Below are 22,751 nucleotides of genomic sequence, written 5' to 3'. Positions count from 1 at the left end.
CATTCTCCATCTTCCCTGAGATCACCCTAATATGATAAAATACAAAAATATATATATTCTTTGAGTAAAATCCTGGCTCTAGTTCTTAATGGTTGAATAACATTGAAGGAATTTAATCTTTCTCTTGGTTTTAGATTCTATATCTCTTATAATACTACTATTAATAACAGTAACAACACTTGCTGAGTGCTTACTATGTCAGGCACTGTTGAGAGTATTTTAAACACATCTCAACTCATTTCATCCTCACCACAGTCTATGAGGCAATTAATATGAGTATGAGTATGATTTGATAGTTGAGGATACCAAGGTTCAAGGAAGTCAAGCTGCAAAGTTATATAGCAGTAAGAGACAAAGCCAGAATTTGAACCCAGACTGTTAGCTTTGGAGACTACATGTTTAATTTTTACTATTCTGACTTTGCAAAATTATTATTAGAACAATGTTTGCACGATGTTGCAAAGATTAAAGACAATGAATATGATAAAATATTTTGTGAATAAAAAAATGAAACTCAAATGTTTGTGATAGTTTTACTCTGTGGTTTTAAGAATGTAGACTACAGAAGGCAGTGGTAATTTGTGCCTCTAAATGAATGTCATGGAAATTCCATGTTTCTTGGCTAATGCTACATTTATCTGACACTTCATAGGTTTTTTTTTTTTTTTATGAAATTTTTTTGCAAATGAAACTCTACATTAAACTCTTGGTCCTAATGACATGTCTCTATTTTATAAAATCTTTCATGTTGGTTAAAAATAACATTCAATCAAAACTTATGTATTCTCAAAGAGTGCTTTTTATTAGGAATGAAAAATCAGCACTAAAAGTTTATCAGCAGCTTTTGCATTTGTTCCAGCGTATAATCATAGGAAAAGTTTCCTAAGCACACAATAAGAATTATAAGATGGGGCTAAAAGGCCGTAATTCTGAGGAGTTAGGATTGGAAAGTAATGTAATACATTTTAACACAGGTAGAAGTAATTAGACCACAGCCACTTTCAAAGACTCTTAGGTACTACAGTCTGTGGCCCTTTCTATATTCCAACACTTTCTGCATACTCTTTTTTTTTTTTTTTTTTTTTTTTTTTTTTTTCTGTCTGTCACCTAGGCTGGAGTGCAGTGGTGCAATCTTGGTTCACTGCTACCTCTGCCTCCTGGGTTCAAGCGATCCTCCTGCCTCAGCCTCCAAGTAGCTGGGATTACAGGCCTGCACCACCACACCCTGCTAATTTAGTAGAGATGGGTTGCATTATGTTGGCCAAGCTGGTCTCAAACTCCTGACCTCAAATGATTTACCTGCCTTGGCCTCCCAAAGTGCTGGGATCACAGGCATGAGCCACTATGCCCGGCCATTTTCTGCGTATTCTTTCGCAATGTGTTTAAACTCCAGTATTAGCAACTAAAAATTATAATTTTAATGATCCATAAATTTGACTTTTATTGATTGAATTTATAATTCTATTCAGTTCTTAGTTTGAAGTGGGTGGTTTTCTCAAACTTCCATTTCTAGGAGCAAAAAATCTTTAGCTTCTAATCCTTTAATTCAACCTCCTTCATTTTCTACAATGCTCTTGTTCTTCATTATGCATTTAAAAAAACAACAACCAGGTTTGTAACACAGACTCGTGACTGACTATTATTGAATACCTAGAGAATGGTCAAGTATCCTTTGATAATGTCTTACTTACCTGGAAATTTAGTATTTGCTGAAGTCTTTCTTTCATCTGATGGCATCGTTGATTCACTACTGAGTCTAGCAAGGATAACCTGCCCAAAAGACAACCCAAAGTATCTTCAATAACATCTCGATTATCACCATTCTCTGGGAAAGCTTGGGAAAACAAGTTTTTGTTCTTATCCATTTCTTCAGACATTTCCTTAATGTCTTTGGCAAGAATCTAGAGGTGATAAAAGGGCATTTTTCAGTGTTTAAATATATGAATTGATATGCAAATCAAGTTATTTTCTCATAGAAAGTCAGCAAAATCTCTCTGGCTGCTTAGTAATAATTAGACCTAAGACAACTGGAACCTCTTTCAAATACTTCTATACATTTCAGGAAGTTGCTCTCAGAGACTTTACCTCATTCACTAGTAATAATGAGCAATGTAAAGTGCTATTTAGGAATTTGGTACTTTTTTTAAGCATGTGTTTCATATTTGGAAGAATTGTGATACATAACAGTGTTTCTACAAAGGTTTCCCATTTTTCCCTCTTACTTACACAAGACAAATAATGAAAATGCAAACTATAAATATTCTGCATTTAAGCAATTATGTTCTGCATTATTAGAATTGTTTTATGTTTGACTTTATGCATAAAATTAATTATCCCATCAAAATGTCAAGTGCTTTGTAATGTTATACACACACAGGCAGGAACTACTAAACTTACCTCTTGGTTGAAGAGACAAGCCTCTGTTTCTTCTGGTAAAAGTGCTGTGGCAACAAATAAATGTTCTTCAACATCATCCAACCAAGTAGAGGTGGCTGAGACCCCATCATACAACTTCTGCTCCAAGTGTATACTCTGCCTCTTTGCCCCTCCACTCTGGGAAACACAAAACAGGGTCCAATAATCAATTTCAGTGCTTTGAAAATCCGGGAAAAATATCAGGATGGGGCCGGCGCAGTGCTCACACCTGTAATCTGAGCACTTTGGTAGCCCAAGGCAGACAGATCACTTGAGGTCAGGAGTTCAAGACTGGCCTGGCCAATAGGGCAAAAGCCCATCTGTACTAAAAAATACAAAAATTTGCCAGGTGTGGTGGCATGTGCCTGTACTCCCAGCTTCTTAGGAGGCTGAAGCATGAGAATCACTTGAACCCAGGAGGTGGAGGTTGCAGTGAGCCGAGATCGTGCCACTGCACGCTAGCCTGGGTGACAGTGCAAGACTCTGAAAAAAATAAAATAAAATAAAATAAAATAAAAAACAAGAAACAGGATGGGGCCAGGCGTGGTGGCTCGCGCCTGTAATCCCAGCACTTTGGGAGGCTGAGGTGGGTGGATCACGAGGTCAGGAGATTGAGACCATCCTGGCTAACATGGTGAAACCCCGTCTTCACTAAAAATAAAAAAAAATCAGCTGGGTGTGGTGGCACGTGCCTGTAGTCCCAGCTATTCGGGAGGGTGAGAGAGGAGAATCGCTTGAATCCAGGAGGCGGAGGTTACAGTGAGCCGAGATTGCGCCACTGCAGTTAGAGTGGGTGACAGAGCGAGACTCGGTCTCAAAAAGATAAATAAATAAATAAATAATAAATAGGATGGGACTCCAGGGTCTAGTGATCTTTGTTTCAGTGCTCATCACTAGTGTTGGGTCTCATGCTCAGGGGTGGATGGAACAGTCTCACAGAGGCCAGGCAAATCAATAAAAGCAAAACAAGACTCTTATAAACCAAGTCAAAAACACTGATAACACAGCCTTACCTGGGATGAAACCTCCTCGAAGGCTTGGTTCAGTCCATCCAGCAAAGATGTAACCGCAGATTTATCTTGGGTCGGCACATCCCCTTTGTACAGTGGCACACCAGACAAGAGTCGATTTGGCCTGCTATAAAGCTGTAGACAAACAAAAGCAGCTTGTTGAAGAGCATATGCATTATGTCCCAGTATTCTCATTTGGAAATGCACACTGAAATAGATGCTGAAAAAATTGTCCATATGAAAATTTCTTCTAGAGAAATATAACTTCCACAACATACCACGTCCACTGAACACAGTGGCCAGATGCATCAATGGCAATGTTTCCATGGATGGATTTTTTTTTTTAAGCAGTGGAAAAAAAATGTCTGACAGATAGGAGGAATAAGTTCTGGTGTTCTATTACACAGGAGGTCAAACATAGTTAACTATAACATATTGTATATCTCAATAGCTAGAAGAGAGGATTTTGAATGTCCCAACCACAAAGAAGTGATAAATGTTTGAGATGATGAGTCTGCTAATTACCCCGACTTGATCATTACACATTGTATACATGTATCCAAACATCGCACTGTACACCAGAAATATGTACAAATATTATATACGAATAAAATAAAGCAGGCCACCCACGATGGCTCATGCCTGTAATCACAGCACTCTGGGAGGCTGAGGTGGGCAGATCATTTGAGGCCAGGAGTTCAAGACCGGCCTGGCCAACATGGTGAAACCCTGTCTCTACTAAAAATACAAAAATTGGCTGGGTGTGGTGGCACACGTCTGTAGTCCCAGCAATTCAGGTGACTGAGGCACGAGAATCGCTTGAACCAGAGGCAGAAATTGCAGTGAGCTGATATCACGCCACTGCACTCCAGCCTGGGCAACAGAGCAAGACCCTGTTTCAAAACACACAAAAGATGACATTATAAAAAAAGAAAATTAAATTAAAATGTGGCTTGCGAATTTTATGAAATAAATGACATTAAGACATAAATAAATTAGAAACAGAAAGGATGAGAACAGACACTGCTGAAAATGGAATCACTGGCATAGAGAAAAATCTTGCAATAATCAGATGAAAAGTGAATCCAAATTTTAAAAAAACACAGATCAGTACAACTAAAAGTCAACAGGTACAGAAAAAAGATGATCTAACACAAGAATAATGGATGTCCCTGAAGCAGAGATATAATAAATATGGCATAAAATAAATCTAAATCATACCAAAAAATTCCCTAAAATTAATAAAGAAGCAAATCTTGATTCTTAAATATAAAAAAAGTACATTGTGTTACAGGAAAAATATGATAGCAGAACACTCAACATCAGACATAGCCTAGATAAGCTGTTGAAACTTAAAGAAAACTAAATAATTCTTCTGGCATCCACATGGAGAACAACAACAAAAAATAAATATGGGGAAAAACAGTAGGCTGATGTTAGACTTTTCTAAAGCTTCATTCAATGCCAGAAGACAAACACAGATATAAAAACAAATTCTGACGGGATAAAAGTATGACAGAAAAATGTCCATCAAATATAGAGGCAACTAGCTGATATTCCCAAACATGATAGAACCTGAGTTTTTTTTTTTTTTGAAAAAAGTTACTTGACAATGGACTTAATACCTGAGAGTGGGATCAAAATTAAAAATTTAGGAATTAAAAAGATATGCTAAAAGGATTGGTTATGAGCACTGAGGAATTCAAAGATTAAATTGATTTACAGAATATAGGAATTGTTACAATTGTTCTTTTTCATTTTCATCTTTGTACTTGGCTGCATTATGTGAATTATTATAATGAATATATGTAGTTTTTCAAAATAATAGAGTAATTTTTCTTAAAATTGACTACATAAGAAAGCTATTAGCAATCATAAAAAAATCTTATCACAGCTTTTCTCTCAACTTTTCTTCTTGGTTTTAGCAGTACCTATAGTGAAATAATCCATCCTAAATACAAGACCTAGACTGATCTCTTTGCTTTCATTACTAACCCTATTTCCTCTAAACTCTTTTAGGTATACATATGGCTCCCCAATAAGGGCAATGATATGGTGCAGCATTCAAACTTTTGACCATGTTTTCAATCAAACTCAGTCTCCTTTTTTTTTCTTCTTTTATTTTTGAGATGGAGTCTTGCTCTGTCGCCCAGGCTGGAGTGTAGTGGTGTGATCTTGGCACACTGCAACCTCTACCTCCCGGGTTCAAGTGATTCTCCTGTCTCAGCCTCCTGAATAGCTGGGATTACAGGTGTGCACCACCATGTGAAGCTAGTTTTTGTATTTTTAGTAGAGACAGGGTTTCCCCATGTTGGCCAGGCTGGTCTTGAACTCCTGACCTCATGTGATCCACCTGCCTCAGCCTCCCAAAGTGTTGGGATTACAGGTGTGAGCCACTGCGCCCAGCCATCAGTCTCTTTTGACTTTTCAAAATACCTCCTCACCTTTCAGGCTGACTACTCATGATCCTGTAAATATGCCAGGCCCATTTCCCATTGCAGCTGGGATATCCTCCACCCAGCATCCCCTTAAAATCTACTACTTTAATTTCCATACCGATCATAGCAACTTTTGACTATTTTTTCTTAACCTTTGTTTCCTTTGAATTCCTGCTTATGGATCCTGTCATAGTTGCCTAATTTTTTTTAGAAATGTATGCGCTGTTTCCTTACTGGGTTATAGGTTCCCAGAAGCAAGAGCTGTATTTCACCCTGAAGCCAAGTAGGTTGCTGTGCATGGAAGCACTAAATACATTGGAAGTAAACAGGTTAACAAAAATTGCTCTAAGAGGTTAGTGCCCTTTGACCTAGTGAACTTCAGGCCAAAATGTTCCTGTTTTTACATATGAAAGTAGTAAGTATTTCTAGGATACAAAATTGCCATTAAGGTAGCATGAAAGAGGAGGGACTTAGGTAACAGAGAGATCGGCCTCCTGATTCCAGATTCACCTCTTCTTAGTCCCAAGACCCTCAGAAATTATCCAGCCTCTCTAAGCCTCAGTTTCCGGGTCTACAAAGTAGAGATAATATTGGCCTCACCACAACGTTGTTAGCGATGTTAACACCTAGAACTTAAAATGTGCTCATTATATGATCGCTCCCTTTCTGCCTGGAAACTGACAGCTAAATTGCTTCTTCCCTCCCTTTTCCTTCACCTTTTCACACCACAGAGAGGAAAACAACCTATGAGGCACTTTGTACAAATGACCAGTGATTGCTGAAACAAAGCACTCAAATGCAAAAATGTCATTAAAAAAGAACATTCAATGCTTTTATTTCTAATCCAAAGGCAAGGGAGGCACAACATGAACCTAAACTTGAACAGTCCAGGTATTGTGGAATGTCAGTGGTAGCAGGGCAAGGTTTGCTCAGTAAGCACAGCATGGAGGATGCTGGAGTGTCGGCTCCAACTGAGAGCAAAAGCAGCTCTCGAAGATCAAAGCGGGTAATGGATGAGACCCCCAGGAGGTCTGCAGATGCCGGATGAATCACACAGGTGCTTTATGAATGGAGAATAATAAGCAAGCACAGATCTAGAAATATCGTAAATTTCTCTAACTTAAGATAGTCAGAAAAGACTGCAGTCCCTGATTCAGAACTGTACATAGCTCTCCTATTCAAAGGATTGGAGGGATACTAGAATATGAAGGCAGAGCTAGCAGTCAAGTCCAGAAGATCCATATCAGGAACAAGGAATTTGAGCTATGAGTCTGGAGGACATTTTATCAGGGATTTGAGGAAGGATGAATTAAAACACAGGGAGGAGGTCCACGCAAAAAGTATAGGGCACCATTTGCCAGGGTGGATATGATTCTGGGACAACTGCTTCCAGGAATACAGTGCTTTAAGTTTCCCAGGGCAGAGCTGGTGGCTATTTCTGCAGACAGACGTAAAGAAGCCTCCTGGCCAGAGAGGGAAAGTGAGGGGGCAGAAAGTTCACAAAAGCATGTGCTTTTATAAAAACAGAATAGAAAGCATGGCTCTGGAGAGACGTATGAGTGGCTACCCACAGATGACAGGACACCTCATGACCTTCAGACCAGCGATCCCCAACTTTTTTGGCACCAGGGTTTGGTTTCTCAGTGGTGGGAGAGATGGTTTCAGGATGAAACTGTTCCACCTCTGATCATCAGGCATTAAATTCGTATTAGAAGCATGCAACGTAGATCACTCGCCTGCGCAGTTCACAATAGGGTTCACATTCCTACAAGAATCTAGTGCTGCCACTGATCTCACAAGGAGGCAGAGCTCAGGCAGTAATGCTCACCTGCCCGCCGCTCACCTCTGGCTGTGAGGTCCAGTTCCTAACAGGCCACGGACCCATACCTGTCTGCAGCCTGGGAGTTGGGGAGCCCTGCTTTAGACCATCTCCTTCCATTTAACTCTGGCAGGTTGCGCCTGCTTTCTAATGCCTACTTTCTCAGCTCCAGCCTTTCCCTCCTCCAATTCACTGCAGTTATTGACACCCTTTGCTTCCAGTTCAGCCTCTTCCAGCCCCTAAGCTAGTTCTGGCCAGAGCAGAGAGAACAGCAGCTTCCTCAGACCAACAGGAAAGGTTTTAGAATTCACTCAGATAATACTGCTGACTTGGATTCAGCCTAGATGGATGCTGCTGGCCCAGGACAAGGGACTAGTCTTGTATCTGAAGAATTCCTCTGTGCCACAGCTGTGGTAGGCATCCCAGGCTGGCTTGTGTTCCTGACTCCCTCATTTGCCCTCTAGCTTTCTAATTCCTCTGACTTCCAGTTGTTCCCTGGCTTCTGCTTAGAGTGAAGTAATAGCCATTACCTGGAACCATCTGTTGCTGTCTTCAATTCCCTTGGATTTGGCATGCCCAGTGGAACCAAGCCCGACAGCACACAGTATCCCTCCCAGGAACCAGCCTTGCAGATGGGTCCGTAACTATTCCAGCTGACCACTGGCTTCACTTCCCTGCCCTAGACCCACCAACATCCCAATATGTTTCTCATTAAGATCTCCTGAAATTATTAAATACTGGAAGTGGCAATGGAAAATAAGATGGCCTCACAATTGAGTTCCAGATTTGTGGAAATCCTTCTGTCCTAGATGTGCATATCCTTGATTTCCATCCTTACTTTTTCAAGTTTGCAAAACACACAAAGAAAGAGGGCACTTAAAATGTAATGGTTTAGGCTAATACGGAATCAGATATTGATAATCTTTGAGGAAAAATATTGTCTAGAAATCAAATAAATTTTCACATATAAATATATAATTATGAAGGGAAATGTGAAATAGACTTAAGAAAAATGTAGAGTGAAAAATTGGTTTCATGTCTTAGTTTGAAATCGATCATGAAAATTAAGATGATTGCAGTTATAATCCCTCAGCATAAACTCTCCATCTTTTATATTAGTTAATATATAATGTAAAATATTTGATACCACTGGCTCTTGTTCCTGTTCCAGAACATTCTGTAGTAGTTTCTGCTTGGTACTAAATTCTTGATGTAGGCTTTCCCATTTCATTCTCATCTGGTCTTCCGCGGATGATTTCTCCCCTTCCATCCCCAACTCCTGGGATAACACATCAGGTTTTTCGCTATTAGAAGAATAAATAATCTAAGTTTACAAAGTGCACAAAAAAGTGATAAGACAGGTAACTTATTGTGTGTACCAGACCTGGCTTCTCAAATGAAATAACATTACCTTAGTTATTAGCTTACACTTTAAAAATAACAAAAATGTTTAGGCCAATCATAAAGCAACTATATTCCTACTCATTGATAAACTGAACCATGTGCAGAAGGGATACTTAAAAATGCATTGAATAAAAATAATTGTAACATTTGGAATAAAAAATTATAGCCTGATTACAGACTAGTATCCTTTGGCAAATAGCAGAAAAGTTAGTTCAAAACCTTAAAAATGTGTTAGTCTAGGGAGAGTTACGATTATGAGTCCAGAGAAAATACAGGACACAGGAGGGTGGTGCAGGACACAGGAGGGTAGAACAGGACACAGAGAGCTAGTACAGGGCCTGGAAAGGTAGTACAGGACACAGGAAGGATCGTACAGGATCTGGGAAGGTAGTACAGGGCATGGAGGGATAGTACAGGGCCTGGGAAGGTAGTACAGGACACGGGAAGGCTCGTACAGGACCTGGGAAGGTAGTACAGGGCATGGAGGGATAGTACAGGACCTGGGAAGGTAGTATAGGACACGGGAAGGATCGTACAGGAACTGCAAAGGTAGTATAGGGCATGGAGGTATAGTAACAGGGCCTGGGAAGGAAGTATACGACATGGAGAGATAGAGCAGGACCTGAGAAGGTAGTACAGGACCCTGAGGGATAATACAGGACCTGGGAATGTAGTACAGGGCACAGAGGGATAGTACAGGGCCTGGGAAGGTAGTACAGGAAACGGAGAGATAGTACAGGGCCTGGGAAGGTAGCACAGGACATGGAGGGGTAGTACAGGGCCTGGGAAGGTAGTACAGGACACGGAAAGATAGTACAGGGCCTGGGAAGGTAGTACAGGACATGGAGGGATAGTAGAGGACCTGGGAAGGTAGTACAGGACATGGAAAGATCGTACAGGGCCTGGGAAGGTAGTACAGGACATGGGAATGATCGTACAGGACCTGGGAAGGTAGTATAGGACATGGAGGAATAGTGCAGGGCATGGAAAGGTAGTGCAGGACACAGGAAGGATCATATAGGGCCTGGGAAGGTAGTACAGGACACAGAGAGACAGTACAGGACCTGGGAAGGTAGTACAGGACACGGAGGGATAGTGCAGAGAGATATGGGAGGAAGACCCTGTAGTGTCATCCTTAAAGGTAGGCAGCAATGTGACTTCTGAGATTGGTATGGCTCTTATTTATTTATTTATTTTTGAGACAGGGTTTCACTCTGTCACCCAAGCTGGTGTGGACTCGTGTGATCACAGCTCACCATACACTCAAACTGCTGGGCTCATGCAATCCTCCCACCTCAGCCTTCCAGGTAGCCTCCCAAGTCTGGTATGCACCACCAGACCTGGCTAATTTTTTTTTTTTAATTCTTTGTAGAGACAGGGTCTCACTATGTTTCCCAGGCTGGTCTGGAACTCCTGAACTCAGGTGATCCTCCTGCCTCAGCCTCCCAAATTTGTGGATTTCAGGTGTGAGCCACCATGGCTAGCCGAGTTTGACTTTTAGAGCAAGATAGACCTGGATTATGACCCTCCGTTTAGCACATTATTTGTGACACTGGGGTAATTTGTTTCACTTCTCTGTGCCTCAATCTTCTCATCTTTAAAATGAAGACAGTATCTACCTTGCATAATTATGAGAATGAAAGAGAATACATGCATAAGGCCTATAACCCTATCTGGGAAATAATGGCCACTCAATAAATGGGGGTTAATAATGATGAAAATGGGCCGGGTGTGGTGGCTCATGCCCAGCACTTTGGGAGGCCGAGGCAGGTGGATCACCTGAGATCAGGAGTTTGAGACCAGCCTGGGCAACATGGTGAAACCTCATCTCTACTAAAAATACAAAAATTAGCTGGGCATGGTGGCACACACCTGTTGTCCCAGCTACTCAGGAGGCTGAGGCAGGAGAATCACTTGAACCCAGGAAGCAGATGTTGTGGTGAGCTGAGATCGCACCACTGTACTCTTCTTGGTGACAGAGCAAGACTCCATCTCAAAAAAAAAAAAAAAAAAAATGAAAACAGGAACAACCTAGGGTGGCTGAATTTCCATGGATCTTCATTTTTCAGGATCTTTGAAGTCCTAACTAAAACCGTGTCATCTGAAAGGAATACTAGATATTAATTAATATTTTGATGCAGGGCCTTTTGCTCAAGTGAAAAAAAAGAATAACAAGTGTGATCGCAGGATAATAATACTCCATGGTACCCCAAAGCCAATGATTCTTACAATAAATGTAAACACAACAGTGTCTTTAGATAAGTCTGCAGAAATAAGACTTAAAATTTCTGTAAACTGGCCTGGCACAGTGGCTCACACCTGTAATCCCAGCACTTTGGGAGTCCGAGGCAAGAGCATCACTTGAGCTCAGGAGTTTGGGCCAAGCCTGGGCAACACAGCCAGACCCTGTCTCTACAAAAAAAAATTTAAAAATTAGCCAGCCATGGTGGTACATGCTGGTAGTCCCAGCTACTTTGGAGGCTAAGGCAAGAAAATCATTTGAGCCCGGGAGTTCAAGGCTGCAGTAAGCTATAATCACACCACTGTACTCCAGCCTGGGTGACAGAATGAGACCCTACCTCAAGAAAAATAAAACTCTTTAAATCTGTGATGCAGGGATTCCACTCCTAGGATATAATACAGATAATCTTTCCCATCTGAGAGATATGTAGGAAGTTAATTTAAACAATGCTAAAAGCAGCAATCTTAGGGCTGGGTGTGGTGGCTCACACCTGTAATCACAGAACTTTGGGAGGCCAAGGTGGGTGGATCACTTAGGTCAGGAGTTCAAGACCAGCCTGGCCAACATGGTGAAATCCCATCTCTACTAAAAACACAATTAGCCAAGCATAGTGGTGGGCACCTGTAATCCCAGCTACTTGAGAAGCTAAGGCAGGAGAATCACTTGTACCTGGGAGGCGGAAGTTGCAGTGAGCCAAGATCGCATCACTGCACTCCAGCCTGGGCAACGGAGCAAGACTCTGTCTCAGAAAAAAAAAAAAAAAAAAAAAAAAAGCAATAGTAACAATAATAATAATGGCAACGGCAATAGTGCAAATATCCAGCAATAAGAAAATGGGTGAATAAATTATGCTCACAAAATAAAATACTATTAAACAGTTAAAATGAAGAACTAGATCTATATCTCAACATGAATATATCTCAAAAAATAATAGCAAGTGAAAAAATGCCAAAACATAATTGATACCTTTAGTTGAGTGTCTATAATATTAGTATCTGAATTTTTCTATTTTCTAAAAATTATTTTTAAAAAGTTTTGAAGTTCCTACGAAGTTAAATATTTTTCTTGCTTTTTTCTTTTGTGGTAATAGTCTATAGTATAGCCCTTTTAATTCATTTGTATTTACATAAAAATCTGTAATAAAATCAGAGGAATATTTAATATTTATAGTCTTACATTTAATCATTGACACATGTACAACACCAGTAGCAAACCTTTTAAAACATAGTCTTTTGTTCCCCATGAAAATTATTATTCTTTCCTTTTATATTTACATCAACAAATTTCCAGTTGTTTTTCCTCAGTAATATTGGAAGGCACCCTCCATCAACCCTCTACAAGTAACGCAGTACTTATTCCTTATATGGCAAATGTGTGACTCTATAAAGTAGGTCACGCCCTTCCCACAGAGGTTTCCTTACACAAACCAAGTCACATTTATAGTCTTAGAAAAGCAGCTAGCAAGTTAAGGGCTGAATATCAGGCTTTTTCCTAGTAAGGTTTATATACATATACATATATATTTACTTTGGAATGTAGATATCATTAATTCATGGTTGTTTGCCTGGTACCCAAAGGCTTGAAAACAGGCTGAGCTGTTATCAACTGCATATAAAGGTGAAGTTTCTTAAAAATTTGTATAAAAGTTGAAGAATTTATAAGTAGTCTTTAAAGTGAATCTTATATAGAAAGCCAGTACTGCACTGCAAATTTATTTTCAAAATATTTTTTATATTTGAAAGAGCAACTTACAATTGTTTGTATTTCATTTAGGTCCCTTCCAAAGCTAAAGGCCAAGGAAAGGAAAAAAATATATGGCAATAAAGGTGCAGAAGATCCCTTCTGCTCCTTTTGTGAGGATACGTATGGAGAGGAGGCAATGCTGGATGGGTTCTTTTTCAAAATATTTGTTTGGCAAAAATATTCAGAAAACTATGCAAGATAAGTAAACATTTTAGAGGAGCTGGAAACAGGTAGGAATGCAACGTAAAGGCAAGTCTCGGCTCAATCAACATGAAAGAAACAGTCTCATTTTGGGTTTATTACAGACACATATTCATGGTCTTATCAGCATCTTTAAGCATGATACACAACAGACAGTTTTTAAACTCCTTTATATTTTTAAGGCAAGTTTTAGGGTTATTTAAAGTCAATCCCTGCCTATAGATGCCATAACGCTATTCATTCCTATTCTTTTACATCGATATTTATTAGCCATGTCAAAACTTTCACAGATTTTTGTTTTGTTTTCCTTTTCTTGAATGTCTTCCTATTTCCTACATACTTTGTCACAATATATCTGCTGCAATTGCATTTTAGTTTGTTTATTCTCCTATCATTTGCCCTCAGAATTCATATATATGTATATACGTGTGTGTATATGTAACAGACTGTACATACTCAGCATTGATGTCATATGTCAGCACTGATTAAACTGCAAAAAAAAGCTTTAATTCCTATGTTGTCCATCTCTAAAATGTTTTTTTATTATCGACGGTCTATTCCAGTTCTTATCTACACACATACTCTACTTTCAACTTTATATCACATTTTTACTTAGCATCATACATATATTTTTTGATATGGTTACATCACTTTTGGTTAAGATTATATATGTATAAAATTTTCTTCAACTTTTTTATGCTAGTGAGCATTTATGCCTTTTTAATTATTTGGTATTACAAATAATATTTCCAAAACCATCTTCATAATACATATTTCCTCCTTTATGTTACTTCCCCTAAAAATGAATATTCAGAAATGGGAAATGGAGTCAAATTTATTTGCCAAAGGATACTACCAAATTACAACTTTTAGTAATACATAAACACAGAGGTTGCATGAAAACTTTTTTTTTATGTTTTAGATTTCAAAGAAAGTTTTCCTGCATATCTTCTCAGTTGACATTTATAATTATCACAAAACTTCTGTGATGACATTAGTGCATTATTATTCTAAATTCTACAGAGGAGGCTCACAGCTGAGTGACTTTTCCAAAGTGACCTTTGTGGAACTAGAATAAAACTCAGACCTGCCTCAAAATATAGTGGTGCTTCCACACTGCTGCAATTCCTCTATGACCTTTTAAATAAAAGTCTTCAACTTGAAAATTCTCCAAATTCCTTAATTTTTCTTGACTTTTCTGTGTAGAAGACTTTCAAAGTCTTCACTCCAGACCAAGATTTCAAAATATTTAATGGGCCCATGCATTTATTGTTTAGAATGTTGTTAGGGCAAGATAAGCTCTTATAGAGAGAATGCTCTCCAGTTAGATATAATCATTCAATTAGAAACATCATGTATCTCATTTTATAATGCATTTCTTATTTGATTAAAAAGATGAACCCATGAGCATCTTTGGACAGATAGGCTGCGCACACTGGAAGGAGGGCAAACAAGGAAGCTTACTACAGGCGCTATGCTCAGGCAATGCAACAAAATGTTCAAAATGCAGGTACACTTACTACCCTAAAGCAAAAATGAGATGACTAAATTTTGCAGAAGATGTTTAAAATAAAATTTTGAGTGAGATGTTTACTTTTCTCCAAATGTCAAGGAAACACAATGAAGAGAAAATTGAAGCATTTTGAAACATACCCAGCGTCACTAGAAGTCTCTGCCGCCGAATGTTGAATTAGAATCTCCTCTCCACGACTGGCTACCGAGCGAAGGAGACTCTTCTGCTCGGCTAATTCCTGTTCTAACTCCTGCTCAAGGGAAAGGACAAATGCAAACACATTTGTTACTTTATGATTATTGCCTACTATCATAGTTCTAGCTATAAAATTCTCAGAGAACTTTGGTAGTGAGCTTTTAAGTTTGCACATTGCATAAAGCGTGTGGTTTATGTAAATATTCAAATGTGTCTCCAAAGTAGTCTGTAGTGTTCTTTTGCTTTGATATAGGATACCTCTGAAAAATCTGGGGGTAAAAAAAAAAAAAAAAAAAAAACCAATGGGAAAAGAAAATTTTACTGGGCAATAGTGCCCTCAAGTGGTACAAAATACACTCTCATTTTTCAAAATCAATATTGTCATGCTAAAAGGATAGATCCTTGGGAAAAGTGGCTTTTTAAGTTCTCCACTTACTTGGTAAATTAGGTTATCAGTAGATTTGGCTTTAATTCTTCATTATTTATAATAAATGCTCTTGTTATTTGAGAAAATAAAATATTTGAATATGCTTTTTACATATAGTTAAGGTACCAATGAGAAATCATTCTTATTCATCAAAGTTCATTTGTTTCACTAGGCAACAATTAGCAATCCTATTTTGTAACGGCATCTACTTGAAAGTTAAAATACAAACTGCATTCATCAAAAAAAATAACAAACAAACATGCAACTTAGACTTTCACCAAACCTCAAAGTCTTTTCTGAGATTTATATTAAAATTAAATAGATTCAGAGGGCAAATCTGAAAACAGAATAGGTATCTCCGGTAAAGAAGATGAGAGCCGTGTTACACTATTTGTAAACCTAAACACAAGCTTTTCTTAAAGACTGGATGTTCAAATGACCAATCATCCCAGTGGTCATGAGTCAATACATTGAAACACCCACACGTTGCTTCATTCAAAGAGAAGATAAAGAGACACTCTGTCTTTAGTACAGAAGCAACTTGTCTGTCCTTCTGAAATATGCCTCTCAGGTTCTTCCCTGGGCAGATCTGCGAGCTAGAGAGAGGTAGGAAACACTTTACTTTTTGTTGCTGGAGACTGCTCTGCCGCTGGTGGGTCCATGTGGTGCGAGCTTGGGCCAGCCATTCCTGGACGCCGGGGCTCTGCGTGGCTGTTAGGTCAACATCGTTCTCCTCCTTCTCCTGTGCTGTTCCCTGCTTTTAACGAGGCAGAAATCAAGTCATGCTACACACCAGAAAACCTTAACCAAAGGGGAGAGAAGGCTACTTTGGTGTGATCTATGTAATGATACCAAAGTGGCTCCACTGGGATGTGAAACCACAGTTTTTTTAAAAAAACAGTAACACAAAACCAATCTAAGTTATGCATTTGCAGGAGCAAGAACAACAAACAGATAATCACACATAGAACTGTTTGAGGGGAAAACCCATGTATTTAGAGGTTAGTCTTTTAGCTGACCAATGTGTCATCAGATATTCCAGAATTTTTTTCCATAAAAACATAACTCAAGATCCTTTGATGAGTTTGTTTTTTAAGTCACACAAAGGTAAACTGTTTATCAAATGATCATTACCCATAAGAATTGTGTCTCTCCCGTGAAAGCTTTACCCTGCCCTATGTCACTTTCTCTAATCCAGGTCCAGACAATGAAAGATTTTTAGAATAATCTTCCTAAAAATTTTCCTGAAAGATTATTAATCAAAGACATTTTAATGTCTTTGAGAAGCAAAAAGTTCACTGTTCTGTAAGGCATCATACTCTCTGGAATACAGTAAGAACTTAAACTTGATTCTCAGTTCATATGGGAGAAAATATACTGCAGCATAGAGGCAAAGATTCTAAACAAGGGTGTCCCAGGCCGGCTGGACATCCTCTGTTCCACCTTTCACAGAATCTCACCTTCTGTTTCCACCTGTGTCACAGAGCCTCACCTCCACCACAGGTAACTCAAGTCCCAAGACACTGAACTAGGCAGGAAGCCTCATCCCTGATACTGGTCTGTGTAAACCTTCAGTGTCTACCCTACTAGGGTGACAGATTTAAATTATTCCTAGAATTCTCTATCTTTGAGAGTCTGCTGTTTATATGATAATATTTATAGACTGACCTACATAATTAATAGACTGCATTCAAAGATGAAAACTCTTTAAGAGTCTTTCTTTCAGAACCATCAATTAGCACATTAAAAAAAGTCATTTACTGTGGGCACATGTGGTTACCATTTTACAAATTCAAAGCTTAATTAAGCCTTGAGAGGTCACTAGTGTGATAATTAAAGGTGAGATCTCTGAAAAAGTACCCTTCACTCCCTGCATCACCATCACCAGAAACTGGCCCATTGCTAAGCTGGCTTGGAGAAAGTCTGACTAAAGGAGAAAGACCAAAGTAATGACTCAGCACCTAGGCAACAGTTGATCCTTCCTGCCTGATTATTCTAATGGAATTTGAAAGGCCCTAAAATGTTGCACATCAAATGGGATTAGTTCTGAATGAGAGCTTTTCTACGCACATAGATTCATCTGTCAAAGGATAAATTATAATTTCAATATAACTCATTCACTACTTATTAAGCACTCACTAGACACTGTTCTAGAAGCTGGGAGTGTTTTGGAAGCCAGATGAGGGCCCTGGTGGGGAGTTAGACTATAAACAAACAAGATAACTGAGCTGATGATAAGGCCTACAGAGACAGATAATGGGATAGAAAGTTTTAGGGAGGCCTAAGGAAGCATCTTTAGAAGAGACAGTTGCACTCTGCATGATGAGAGACCACCAGCCTGGCAAAGATCTAGAGTGAGGGCATTCAGACCCAGGGAACAGTTGGCACAAAGACCCTAAGGTGAAAGAAATTTGCCATTTCAGAGAGAACAGAGCAGGGAAGAGGACAGCGGGGCTGGCGTACCATGGGGCAGAGGAAGGATATTTTACAGGTTGCTTCCACAGAGGAGGAGCCTCCTGCCATCTATTTCTGGAGCTGCTGCTCCCCGCCCCCTGGTTCTTCTTTGCAATGTCTGAGCACAGCGTAGGACCCAGCCATTCCCGCTCATCCAACCTAACTGCCCACAGAGACCCTTCTCTCACTCTCTTATTTTCAGAGTTTTACACTCACCATTTTAGGGAAATAGATGGAATCTGTTTACCTTTCTGTTTCTTCTTTTTTTCATTAGAATCTCAAGATTAAATTGTCTGAGATAATAGATCTTATCTTTATCTTTGCAAGGCGGTGTCAGTGCTTGAAGCTAAATGAACAGTAAAACTTGTAGGTAATAGTATATAAAACTTTCTCCCAGATCCTGAGCCCACCCGAGCTCACAGGTACTTCCTTTCCTTTCAGATGATCCAGCCAGAGATCGCAGTTTAGGTAGAACAACGGGGGTGCAATGGTCTAATACGTGCTAGTTGCATTTTGCAAGACCTTTGGAATGGGTGACTAGCGACACTAAATTCTCCACCTTCCGCCGAATAAGCAGTGATTTTCCTAAAGAGGGGAAGTTTGGGTGGATGGGCATTCTCCCAGAACTGGAACCCATGATTTTCTGCATGAAAACAGATTCTCTCTCATCTAAGAATCCGCCACCTTCTAAGAATAAGCTCTAAAAGATCCTGGTTCTTCCAAGCAAAGTTGAAACAGCAGTTCAAAAGGAACCTGTAGAATATGGCCTCAAGAAATCAGTGGACAAGACTGAAAGTTGTCCCCATCAGAGCTGCTCCAGCTGCCAACGTAGTGGCCCTGGCCATGACCTGCTGACTTGCTTTTGTGGGATCCAGGCCACTTTCTCTCTGCTTTTCTCTTCAGCAAAAATTTGTTTTTCAGAGCCCGACCTGAAGACTCCCTTGGAAACTTCTCCCAGCCCTGAGCCCAACGGGCTCTTCTATGCCAGTTACTATGGTCTGATTGAGAGAGGTTGGCTCAAGTTCCTTACACCAAATTTGGATTTGGAACAGCGACAATTGAAATGTTAGGTCTTAACAACTTCCTCACTTTTATATGCACAGATATATATTCAGATTCTATGTGGTTAGACTCAGTTTTTCAGTGAGTGAATTTTTCTCTGAATGATTTAGTCATTGTGAAACATAAGACTTGGACCACAGGAAGCAAACCATGATTAAGAATCCAGTCCAAATTTCATTCTCTTTCCCCTGGGGATAAGAAGGTGCAGCCAGAAGGAATGTAATTATGGTAATCACTTTCTCTGAGGTGTGATAACAGTTTTCTGCCATACCTAGGGAATGGGGAGGTTAGGCGGCTTCTGTCACCAGTCCCCACTGGGTGGGGCTACACAAACTTTATTTTGGAAATACTAGAACAGTAACCACTTTTGCCAGGAACATTCCTTGGAAGATGAATGAGGACTGGGCAATGCTAAACATTAAATAAAACATTTCTTTATAAAGCTTTTTATTATTTTATGGGGCAATCTCTCTGTTCCTTTAATGAATGATAATGTGTGAAAAAGACCTAGCTTCATGAAGATACCATGTAATTCAGGAGATCTTACTACATGCCCTTAAGATCTTCATATAGAGAAGCAGTCTATTTGATAGGAAACAAAAGAGCATAGTCATTCACTGATACCCATGCAAGTCAAATTAGTTAAAAAGAATGGAGGTAAGAGGTATTACCATCTCCCAGCTTCAGTAGCACTAAGTAATGGCGTGCTTACAGACTTAACGAAGGTATTCCAACCCTCCTGAACCATCCAAGCCCCAATTAAAGGGCATTAACATTCCTGATGGCTGCATTTAATGGATGATTTGTTTTCTGCAATTAACTTTAGTTAATTTCAGATTAACTCCAAATTATTTTTAGTTTTCTACATAAAGGGATATGATCCTTTTCATGGCAATAATAATGTAAACAGGGCTCCTTTTCTTCCCACAGATGGAAAAAACATCTTCCAGGAAGCTCTAATTATTTTAAAAGACCTATTAATATTTTATATGCTGGGAACTTCATTAGATGAAAGATGATGGAATTTATAGATAGTTTAAAAATAAACAGTAACCAATTTCCATGTAGTAAAACACTACCACATTTTTCTGTATTTACACTTCACCCAGTGTGGGCAGGGTCAGGACTTGACTCAATTTAAACAATTCCCGTGGACCTGGGCAGGATCTGCTGGGTGTGGACGCCACAGCGGTGTGTGCATGCTCGGTCCAGACCGCCAAGTCTCAAGCCTGGCCTTTCAGCATAGCAGAAGCTTCTTCGTCTCAAAGAATGTGATTTGGAAACAGTTGGTTATTGTTATTAATTATTTTAACTGCTGCAATTTGAGCATTTATTGTATTACTTGCATTTAAATCCTCACTGTTTTTTTTTTCTTTTTGATTATTTTTTCCACATGTTCTAAAGAATTTTTTTAAGTTAAATATTATTATCCATATTTTACAGATGAGAAAACTGATCCGTAAGAAAGTTGTGGGAAATTTAAGGATCTTGCCCCAGGTCACGTCGTTAATAATGAATGGGAAGAAGATAAACAGATTTCAATCCTGGCTTGTGAATATGCTTTCTTTGGCACACAAATTATTTTAAAAATTTAGATTTAAATGTCAACGTTTAAAAGTTGGGAGGCTTTAGAAATAAATCCACATTCCCTATCTCTTGAAAAACTAGAAGATCCAGCAGTGCCACTTGTAAATTCTTGTGTGATAATAGCTAGAGCTTAGTAACAGCTGCTTCTTAGACAGGAGACCAGCTTGCCAAGGGCCAGGCTGGGCCTGCTCCCCTCATTGGTTTGCCCTTCCCAGGCCATGAGACCTTGGAATTTGTGGTTTCTGCCTTGTTTAATCCCTCTTGTGCTTGTATCAGGCTGCCCCTTCCCTTACTACCTGCCTCTAGGGGTAGGGTGGGGCAAGGGAGTAATAAGAGCTTTACAAGTGATTGCTATCCTACCTAGGAAACTTGCAAGGCTTTCCCTTTATTTTAGCTTCTTTAGAAATTAAGTTCATTCACAGATCACCACTGAAAATAGAAGAAAGCATTATGTATTAGACCTATAATAGCTGTTTACAAAACTAGGTGAATTGCTGTCTACTTTCACAGCTAGAAAATCATTCTACTTTTGTTCAGTTTTAGTACGTGTAACCTTTTCTTTTGACTTTAATTACGAAGTCACATTGCATGTGCATTTTCAAGTGTGTAAATCCAAGCAAAAAGTTGTATTTATTTGCATCTATTTACCCAACACAGAGTTCAAACGTCTTTTCATATGTTCATTGTCCATTTGTATTTCTTTTCCTGTGAATTATCTCTTCATATCTTTTGTCCATATTCTATTATTTGATCTTTCCTTACTGTTTTACAAAAGATTTGTGAATTGTATAGTTTCTTCCCTGTTTGTCTATGTCTTTTGTTTTATTTTGTGTTACTCCTCCCTCCCTGTCTACGTCTTTCAACTTGGTTACTTTTTTGGGAGTGAGGGAGGGGGTTCATACAGAACTTTTTTATTTTTGTGTAGTAGTTTCATTTTTATTTGTTTATTTATTTATCTACTTATTTATTTTTGAGATGGAGTTTCGCTCCTGTTGCCCAGGCTGGAGTGCAATGGCGTGATTTCGGCTCACTGCAACCTCCGCCTCCTGGGTTCAAGTGATTCTCTTGCCTCAGTCTCCCGAGTAGCTGGGATTACAGGTTCCCACCAACACACCTGGCTAATTTTGTATTTTTAGTAGAGACGGAGTTTCATTATGTTGGCCAGGCTGGTCTCGAACTCCTAACCTCAGGTGATCCACCCACCTCAGCCTCCCAAAGTGCTGGGATTACAGGTGGGAGCCGTGGCCCATTTGTTTATATTTTAGTTGGCGTCTCACTCTGTCACCCAGGCTGCAGTGCAGTGGCACAATCATAGCTCGCTGCAGCCTCAACCACCTGGGCTTAAGGGATTCTCCCACCCCGGCTTCCTTAGTAGCTGCGACCACAGGCATGTGCCTGTGGTTAATGTTTTTATTATTTGTAGAGATGGGGTTTTGCTATGATACCCAGGTTTGTCTTGAATTTCTGGGCTCAAGCAATTCTCCCTTCTTAGCCTCCCAAACTGCTAAGATTACAGGCATAAGCCACCACGCCCTGCCCATGTATTAGTTTAAAAGAAGCTATAAAATTCTGGGTTTGGGGTATACTGGCAAAGGTTTTCCTAAGATTAAAAAAAAAAAAATCATACATTGAGTACCTTGAAGACTTGTTTTATATTTAAATCTTTGATCCACCTGTGATACATTTTTCTGTAAAATATGGGGTAGAAAATACAGTTTATCATGTTTCAAGTGATTATTTACAGAGTGAGTCATATTTTGTCCACTGATTTGTAATGCCACCTAAAATATTTATCACATTCCTTTATATACCAAATCTCTTTCTGGAATAGTTATTGTTTAATTTTCTGTTCACATATTTATTGCGCCAACACCAAACTATTTTAATTATTGTAATATTGCATTTTAACATATGATTAGACTGGCCGGGCATGGTAGCTCACGCCTATAATCTCAGCACTTTGGGAGGCTGAGGTGGGTGGATTGCTTGTGCTCAGGAGTTCAAGACCAGCCTGGGCAACATTGAGAGACCTCCATCTCTACAAAAAATAAAAAAAATTAGCTGGGCATGGTGGTATGTGCCTATAGTCCCAGCTACTCGGGAGGCTGAGGTGGGAGCATTACTTGAGACTGGGAGGCAGAGGTTGCAATGAGCTGAGATTGCGTCCCTGCACTCCAGCCTGGGTGACAGAGCAAGACCCTGTCTCAAAAAAAAAAAAAAAAAAAATCCACACACATATAT

The 22,751-nt window shown here is 39.4% G+C and overlaps 1 protein-coding gene across 1 annotated transcript in view; it reads right to left on the bottom strand.

Annotated features, from left to right (window-relative positions):
* The window catches only part of LOC116463206 (nesprin-1), a 532,426-nt gene that overhangs the window by 139,251 nt on the left and 370,424 nt on the right, over positions 1-22,751 (bottom strand). Inside the window, exons 98-103 of the mRNA XM_032146204.2 lie at positions 16,030-16,161; positions 14,926-15,035; positions 8,830-8,986; positions 3,429-3,560; positions 2,398-2,553; positions 1,692-1,901 (exon numbers count right to left, since the gene is read on the bottom strand). Coding sequence (XP_032002095.1) covers positions 1,692-1,901; positions 2,398-2,553; positions 3,429-3,560; positions 8,830-8,986; positions 14,926-15,035; positions 16,030-16,161 — 897 coding nt within the window. The remainder of the gene's footprint in view (positions 1-1,691; positions 1,902-2,397; positions 2,554-3,428; positions 3,561-8,829; positions 8,987-14,925; positions 15,036-16,029; positions 16,162-22,751) is intronic.

Source organism: Hylobates moloch, unplaced genomic scaffold, assembly GCF_009828535.3.
Source record: "Hylobates moloch isolate HMO894 unplaced genomic scaffold, HMol_V3 SCAFFOLD_29, whole genome shotgun sequence".
NCBI classification, from domain to species: Eukaryota; Metazoa; Chordata; class Mammalia; order Primates; family Hylobatidae; genus Hylobates; species Hylobates moloch.
The sequence above is the reverse complement of the archived record's forward strand: the minus strand, read 5'-3'. Positions and strand labels throughout refer to the sequence as shown.